General features: G+C 36.0%; 1 protein-coding gene across 1 annotated transcript in view; it reads left to right on the top strand.

Annotated features, from left to right (window-relative positions):
• Window positions 1-201: 201 nt before the first annotated feature.
• The window catches only part of DOCK9 (dedicator of cytokinesis 9), a 2,508,686-nt gene continuing 2,499,512 nt past the window's right edge, over window positions 202-9,375 (top strand). The window contains exon 1 of the mRNA XM_044071294.1: window positions 202-663. Coding sequence (XP_043927229.1) covers window positions 544-663 — 120 coding nt within the window. The 5' untranslated portion in view covers window positions 202-543. The remainder of the gene's footprint in view (window positions 664-9,375) is intronic.

Here is a 9,375-nt window from a genome sequence, read left to right as displayed (position 1 = left end):
TCGCTTGTGACTATTAAAAGTTTACAGTCTCAAGTTTCTAGGGCAGCCCAGCCCACTCATGTAAGTTGATAATGGGAGGACTCTGACATGCCCCAGCTACACGGGGAAAAACTCTCTTGTCGTCATAGCTCCATAAACCGGTGTTGTCTACATATTCACCTGTCAATCAGTCGGCGTCTCGTAGGCGGGGCTTAAGGTTTTTTTGCCCTGTCAACCAGAGGAGTCACAGGTTCACACGCTGCTTACCCATCTTATTTGGCCGTGTGTTTGTGTTTTCCAACCGTCAACAACATCTTGGATTTGACAACCTAGTACGGCCGAGCCGGCAGCGGGAGCGCGGGCATGAACCAGAGGTACGCAGTGCTAGATAACAGCAGTGACACTCGGGCCCGTACCTGACGGAAGGGCTCCGTCCCAGGCATGAGAGGTGGAGGAGCGCCGCAAACTATCCCGGGCACTAGGAGATACTGCAACAAGAACTGTTGGAAGAGGCGCGCTGGGGCATGTCTCTGCACTGCTTGTAGTTACTGGGATTACTGAGTAATGATGGCTCACAGCGTCCTTCCAGAGACTAGGCGGTTCACGCGTGCCCTCAGCAAACCGGGCACGGCGGCAGAACTGCGCCAGAGCGTTTCGGAGGTGGTGAGGAGCTCTGTGCTCTTGGTAGGTGACCAGATGATGCTTGGAATGTGTGCCTTTGGTAAAGGTAGCAACGGTGGTACATGTTGGAAGTTATTATTTCGGAGTTATGTTCTTGGGATGCTCTCCTCGCCCAGGTGGGCTGGTACTCTGATGGGGTGCTGTCATCTGAGGGTCTCCACACTTAGCGACCCACACGAGGACTGCAGCCCTTGGATACCTGAACGAGCTACCCCTCTACGGCCTATTGTGTATGTTTAAATGGTCATTGAAGCTGGTGTCATAAGGCATATTTAACACTAATTTTATTTGTGTGAAAAACCATGGCTTTAAAGCTACTTTTTGAAGATTTCATTTAAATGTTTATCGATTGTGATGCTTGCAGTTTAGAGGGTCCCAAAGAGTATGCTTGTATTACTTTACCATTATGGTGAGTTGTAGTATGAGAACTTAAATATTTAATTCTTAAAAGCACAGGCAGATTTAGATATCTGGTTTTGAGTTTTGTGTTCGAATCATAATGGCAAATAGCAATGTAACCTGCCCCCCCCCCCCCCCATTTTGTTTCCTTTGCCACTAGTAGGATGACATAAATTGTTGGAGTTGAAGGCAACTACTGTGTTGGGGTAGGAGATTTTAGAGTACAGCTGTCGGCATTAGTTTGGAATACTATACTGAAACTATGTTTAGAACTACTTTAAGATAGGATGAAACTGGTGCAGTGTTCGTTTTATGTTTTGAATGCCACTTTCTTTTTACTGTGACATGATTTCGTTTTATGTACTGTGGATGACTGTATTCTGTATGGTGGTGTATGAAATAATAGACACCTAAATTATCTAACTTTCTGAGAGATTGAAATAAAAAAAAATCAGGGAGCATATGGTTATTCTTGAGGTTTGTCATACCTACAAATGTGCAAGATACTGTTGATGTAGGAGCTGAGATGCTTTCCTGATGTCATTGTTTTTTTTTTCCTGTCAGAACGTTCTTTTCTAAAATGCACTTCTTTTAAATAAAAAGTGATAACCACTGTATAGTATTTACCAGAGTTATGATCTTGAGAAAAGTTTAAAATTGTTTGTTTTTCCCTCTTTCTAGAGATGCGTTATCAGTCCTGTATGTTTGATTGCGTATGTTTTCTTCGTTGTCTGCAATATTTGGGTGCTCTGTGAAGTTTGGTCTAGAGTTCTGCTATTTTTCATTAGCCAAGATTATAGTCATGGGGCCATTTTCATTATCAGATGCGATCTTTAAAAATAGTGTACACATTCATTGTGCTAATGTACACATGTATGTGTTTGTACCTCCTGTGTGTTTATTTTTTTATGCAGGCCTGCAGGAAATCTGCAGTTATGCTGTAACAGTGAGCAGTTTTTAGTTGTATAATTCCATTTGGACAGAAGTTTGAATAGTTTAAATGACCCAGCCAGGAAGTATGAAAGCACACTCCTTGAGTTGTCTTTAATTTCCAGGAAACAAATCTGTGTAGTTTGGGACCATGGTTTATTACAGTGTGTACTGGTTTGCTGTGTTTACATGTCAGTAATACACATTGAAACAGTAATACAACTTTATAGGACATTTCAAGTTTTCCTATCATTGAAACTTAAACTTGGGCAGTAATGTTATGTTATGAAGAGTTAAATATACATATATATATATCTATTTTTTTATTTTTACTGGGTTTTTATAAGTTGGTATCTGTCCCATTAATTCTGCGGAAAAACTTCTCCATGAAGGTTGTGCATTTAAATGTGCCCACCTTACTTTTATTGCCAAGCTACACATAATGAAGATGTAGAGCTATCCAGGTTATGCTTTTATGAAAGACCAGAGTGAAATATAGCTGTTTTTTCAGTAGCAGCAGCAACACAATTCCAAATTCAAACCAGTTTATGCCATGTGCTGTCAGGACTTTATTGTGTAGGCTGATGAGCCATTTCATAGCGGTGTCTGAATCTGATCCACAGAATGTCTTGTGCTTAGCTGTTTGTATCAATGCAATGTTTATTTGTTGTATAGTTCTACTTTTGTTATAGTGCCATTTTTAACACGTTGGATCATGTTCTTTTCTTAGTTTTTCAATTAACATTCTCCACTGCGCTGTAGCTGTTGTCTCAGTTCTGCTGTACCTGTTGATACAGCTACATAATTCACCATTTAGTCGACCTAATATAGCTTGTTTGTGAACCATTTTTTAACTTGCTGTTAGTTTCGGTTTGTGTTAGTGGTTTTGCTCATAAATTTTCCTTTGTCTTGTTTGAGGTTCCCTTCTGACATAATTTGTCTACATTTTATCTGGTATTATAGTGTAATTATTTTAAGTTTTTTCTTGATTTCTTACCATTGTTCTTTGAGATTTTGGAGAATGTCAGTTATGATACGCAAGACAGTGTATTTAAAATGTATATCTTGCTTATACCTAGTAAACATACAAAAAATAAATAGGTAGTTAATTAGGCCCCTGCGTACATCTGGTCTATTGTTAAATAATGTGCAGAAAATAGTGGTAAAGCTTTTAATAAGCATCAGCACATGCGTGCAAGATAATCTTTTTCATTTTAAAGTTCAAGTGAAATATATATAAAAGACCAATGAAGCTTTATAGTAGGTCAGTTCTGTAGGCGTGTGTTTATCTGTCATTTTAAGTCTGTTTCTAAATGACTTGTTTATTCTTGTGCAGTGTATGTTATGGAGGCAATGTAATATTTCTGATGCAAATATCCATGTAGTTAACTAGTATTGTGGACCACGTAGAAGTGAGGCACTTCAATGCATATTTCTTAGTGGCACATTAGAATGTTTATCCCAGCCTGTGGAATTTATGTTCTCTCTCTTACTGTTTTGTTAATCTAAAATGTTGTCGCATTCCATCAGCAATACAAGTCACCCATCATTATGCATGTTTTCTGTTTTTGATTGCATTGCAACATGCAGTCCATATTTTTATTACTTTTTTAAATTGTAACCATGTTTGAGTACCATTTTACTCATATAGTTATTGCAAGATAATACTTTTTTACAACTAAGCTGTGCAAGCCTGTAATTTCTGAAAGTCATTGTAACTAAACTGGAGACTAAAATTGTTAGTCATGGGAATAGTCAGCTACTTAATTTTGCACTTATTACTCTCCTGATTTGTCTCCAGTTACAAAATGCAAATGGTATCCAAAAGATACCCCCTTCCCCACAAGCTGAGAACCATACATTCCTTCTGCTACTCTCCTTTGAAATGGTTTTGGTTTTTAGACGATACATATTTTTATTTAACTAGATTATAATACTCAAAAATGTTTTATAGTACTCAAAAAAAAATCTTAACCAAAAGGCATATTCACTGTACTCGTTTAATTTGTTGAAAAGTAATGACTTTAATTTTGAATGCAGCGCATGAGGTTTGTGATATGTTTTTAAGTGTTGCTTAATGTGTTCCAGATCATCCTTGGACAAAGTTATTCCCAAAGTATTTTTTATTCTTTGTTTCATTGTTTAGTGTTTTGCATTTCTACTTGGCATTCACTGTCTATACTGCTAATTTAAATCTTGCAAATAACATTTTATAGCACATCATAGCTGTGCCTGAATCTGATCCACATAACTTCTTTTCTTTATGCTACCCATTGCCTTTTACATTTATTCATCCCATTTTTAGTCTTTTGATCTTTAGAATAAAACTGGATCCCAGGAGCCAAATTAGGCTTCAGACATTTTAGTCTCGTGCAACCCTGGAGTATTTATGCCTAACTATTTGAAAGTGGATACCATGCATATGTTAGCAAAGAACATCTGTTTAAGTCATTCACTTAATATTACTTAACATCTGTCAAAAAAACAGTGGTATGAAGAACATGTTTTGAAACCATCCTTAGATGCAATATCTGCAGTCCGCTTTTGGGGTGGATTCATTTTAGTGCATTGCATTCTGTTATGTTTCACTTTAAGGTATTGGTTGTGGTATATTGACTTTATTGTGAATTACTGCGGTACACAATCTTCTGTTTCTGTGGATTGAATCACAGAGTCTTAAATGCATTATTCTTAAAAGATACATGTATTATAATTTAGGTGATGAAAAACAGAAATGCTGTAATTCATTTAGTAAGCCATAATGTCTTGTCTGAGATGAGGTCAATCAGTTGTTTGGGCAGAAATTAGTGTGTTGTCTGGATTTAATGAGCAGGACTAGTTAGAAAAAATCTCACAGGAAACAACCTGACCTATGTTCAATGATTTTTTTATCAGATATTTTCATAGGTGGCTTTGCCTTTTCTCTCTGCTACTGTGGTTAAAAAATAATGAGTTCCATCATGACAGTAATCAACAGTGTTCTGTGTGCTAAGGATTTGAACTACTGTTCTGCACACTTGTATTTCACTTGGTAATTTTAAAGCATTTGTACAGATCTACCTGTTTTGCATAAATAGTCAGAGATTTCTGACAATTACAGCATTCCTGTAGATTTATCTGAAATCAAGTGTAAAATTTTCAACTACACAGTAGCTATTTATTTATTTAACCTTTGTTAACTGGGAAAGTCCAACTTGTAACAAAGCCAATTTTCAGCAGAGGCCCAGGGAGAAACACTCCAAATGTATGCCTTTGTAATGTGGGAGATGGAACTGGAGCACCGGGAGGAAACCCACATGAATGCAGGGAGGACATGCAGACTCCACACAGAAGGAACCCCAGCTGAGAATTGAACCGGACAACCTCTTGCTGTGAGGTGACAGTGCTACCACTGCGCCGTCAATTCCACATATATAATTGTTACATTTGATTCATAAATATGAGGCCCACTGAGAGTGTTGTCACACACATTTTAAAGTCAGCATGCAATAGCACATTACATTTACAATGGAAATTACATGCAGTTAGAGGTGGTAAAAACTGTAAAAATCACATTTAACTGTGTTATGACAGTGAATTCAAGAGAGTTGATTCATGACTGGTTTCATTATCTTTTTGTTGAATGAATGGTTCACTAAAAATAGTTTTCTTATCCTGTGTCAGAAAGTTGAGATTTAAGTAGTGTGAAACCACAGTTGCCAAGTGTATATTTCATATAGTAGATACAACAAAAGGTTCATAAGTTCCTGCAACCCTATCAGTTTGCAGACTGTTACTAGCCTAGTTAATAACCACAGGTCGAAATCAAACTGTGTACCTTGCATCTGTGAGGTAAAGACCTTCACCATTATGATAGCCCCAATTTGTAGTATCTTTTTATATGGATAGATAGATATGTGTGTGTGTGTGTGTGTGTGTGTGTGTGTGTGTGTGTGTGTGTGTGTGGATATCTCATGGGTATTCATATACGAACAATATTAATTACATGTCTGTATGCATAACTACAATTGTAATTAAGCAGACATTTTCATGCTAATGGCATATGGCATTTCCAAGATTTTTAACTACTTCATGTAGCAATTTTATGTTATGCTAGGACGGTATGGTTATTAAATATCTTTGTACTCTCATGAGTAATTCTAGGTTGCTAAATATTATGGTGTTCAAATGAGTAATAAAGCTCGTGCAGTGGAAAATATGGGCAAGTCCCAAAAATTGTGCCTTCACGCATCAAAGGAAAATTGATTTGCTGTGTGTTTTTTTTTTTTTTACACCTTTATTAAATTATCACTTAAAACATACAGTAACAGAAAAGGAAAAGACATTAACATTTTTCCACTTAAACACATTATACATCACATATCTTTTCTCTCCATGCAACCATCAGACAACTATCAGACCATCATTACATAAATTGCTGAATTCCTGCCTTCCCTTAAACCTCACTTCTCTTGAACATTGTTCTGCATATATTTTCCCACAGTTTCTTTTTATTTGTATAGAATTTGCCCCTTCACTTTTCTAAAGATCCCTCTCCCAGTTTTCTTTTATTATATTCAGTACATCAAACTCGGTTTAGACTTTCATTTCTGTTTTCTAGTAATTGCTTTTCTGGCACCCAGTAGAGTTAAACTCATTAAGGCCTTACTATGTCTTGGCAGTTCATATCCTGTGTCTCAGCGCAGAAGAATAATTTCCTAAGTTGTAGCCATTTGCTCATCTGATATTTCTAAAGCGAACTCTGTAGGGAATTTTTAAAACCTGCTAAATAATCACACTCCCAAAACATATGCTCCCAGCTATCTCTTTCTTCCCTGTCACACTTCCAACATTTGGTGTCTACCTGAAGAAAAATTCTGTTAAGTCTGCTTGGGGTATAAAAATACCTATGCAAATGCTTGGAAGCATAGATCGTAAACCTTCTAGAGTTCGTTGCATACTTGGAAGCCATACAGTTGTACTCCTTTTGTTCTTTTGCAATTTTACTTTTCCAGTATCTCTTCTAAATCTTTTCTAACATCCTCAGATTCTTATAGTTATCATACACATTTTTTACATGCCCTAGTAATTACTCCTTTTTCTACAGCAGCTTCTGTTCCAGAGTCAACTAAACACTCTACCTGAGCAGGTCTTTTACTTAAAATTTCCAAATACTTTTCTCTTTGCTTATATACTCAGTCAATCTCTGGTAGAGAAGGCTGTCTTTAGCCTGCAGTCCAAATGTCGTCTTGGCCTCATCCTTATTACCTTTCCTTCTCTAGTTATTTGCTTCCAATTCCTTGGTTCCTTTGCTAGTTTTATCCAGTAAATTCACATCCCTGTTGTCTAGCCTCTGTGCCCCGACTTGTAGTCATCCCTATTGGTAAAATCTTTTTCTCTGTTCTTGCATTGGCTCAGTACTTAGAATACTTTCTGCTACTTTATGGACGTAATATTCTGTATGGTGGTGGTTGTTCTCCTTAAGAGTCTGTATCCAAAATTCTACTCTCTTACTTCTTGAACTTCCCCCACTTCCTCTTCTTGAACTTCCCCCACTTCCTCATCATCCCTTTACATTTTGAAATGTAACCTTTTACTTCCATGACTGCGTAGCTGTAAACTATCCCTTCAAATCCTAAACCTTTTTCTATTGGAAGGATCAACTTATCCCATTTGACTCTTACCCTTTTCCCCACCCTGATAAATTCCTTCAACTCTCAGTTATTGTCTTTACAACTAGATACAGACTTATTAGTAGTTAGCCCTTTATCTTCACTTTTTTTTTAATATAATTTTTATTTAAATTTTTCTTTAACTACAATGAACAGTACAGTACAAGATGAAAATAAACACAACACTGGAGTTGCATAGAATTTGAAAAACAAATAGTACATAAAAAAATTACAAGGTATATGTGATGACTGACCTTAATAATATAGAAAGGCAAAGAAAAAAAAACGGGCATTCTTTTAATTGTAATAGATTTTTATAAGAGGTGAGCATGCCCTGTAGTGTTGAATATGACGTAGATTTCAGACAAGTTATCTTAACAACTGGTGTTTAATAATAGCAGTTCAACGTTAAACATTATTTTCTCAGGAGAGGGAGTATAACTGTATACCTGAGCCTATCAAGGCAACTATTTACATTATTTACACTGGGTTGTCACTCATGTAAGTTGTCATAGAAAAGTTTAGTTTATATGTTGATAATTTTTACATGTGGTAGTAATAGATACAAATGCCTATGTACTAGAAGACAGTTTGATAAACCGAATGGATATAGCATAATACTCTTGTAAAAAGGTTGATTGTAGCCTTTATATGGAATTAAGAAGGAAAATTACAATTTAATGGGGAATAGGAAAGAAAAATAAAGTGCTCTAGCTAACTTAGTGAGAATCTAGCTAAGACCCTCTATAAGTTTTTTCCAGTATTTTTGGAAATAGGTTAACTTCTTGTGGCTTACTGTTCTTAGTTTATTTGCTAGAACATATTAGATGGCTATAGATTTAAACTCTGCCCAAGAAGTTTTGGATCTGTCAAGCCAGTTAAGGGCATATAGGATTTCAGTGTTGCGCACAGTATTACAATAATATGTTTAGACTCAAATGTATAGGAGTTGGGGAAATGTTTAATATTGTCATTTCCCATGAGAGGGTGGATTTCATATAACTTGTTTTCTCCAGTTTTGCTCTTAAAGAACACCATAGTTTGTAGATGTTTTTACAAGACCAGAATATGTGAAGAGTGTCTGCTACTGAGTTAGAGCATGTAGGGCAGAAAGGTGATGTATTGGCATTTATTTTGCTCAGAAAGAGTGGTGTGTGATTAGCGTGTTATTAATCATAAATTGAGTGTAAATAATTTTTTTTAAAAGGAGTTAGTTTTATGGTTATATCGATTGCCGCTAGTTTTTGTTCATTAGTTAATTTATTATTTTGACTGTTCCAGTAATTGGAATGTAAGATTACGTCTTGGAATTTAATTTGAGTAATTAATCTAAGTGTTTGATAACATTTTAGTCCTCAAGAAAAGAAGAGATTTGTTGGTACAGATGAAAGTCTTGTGGAGTTGCATTAATTTCTGTTGTCATCAAAGTTACTAGATATAATATTTGTTTAATAATTATGCAGTATTTTATACTTGCTAGAGAGTCTACAATAGAACTCGGTGGCAGATCTTTGATTTGATAAAAATCCCAGAATGTACACTTCTTTATATTTGGGTAATTATCTAGATTTACCATATTATTATTAAGTCTGATATTGGGGTTCAGGTGAATTGGTTGAGCCAAAATTAAGGAGTTCTTTAAGTTTAAGGAGGTTATGAGCTTTTGGAAAGATACCGTATTATTGATTTAAAATCGGATGTATTTTGAAGTCTTTTAGAGTCTTGTTATTGAGAA

This window comes from Protopterus annectens, chromosome 5.part0 (genome assembly GCF_019279795.1).
Source record: "Protopterus annectens isolate FY-2018-M chromosome 5.part0, PAN1.0, whole genome shotgun sequence".
Taxonomy (NCBI): Eukaryota; Metazoa; Chordata; order Ceratodontiformes; family Protopteridae; genus Protopterus; species Protopterus annectens.
Note: the sequence above shows the minus strand (reverse complement) of the source record. Positions and strands in the feature narration are given on the sequence as shown.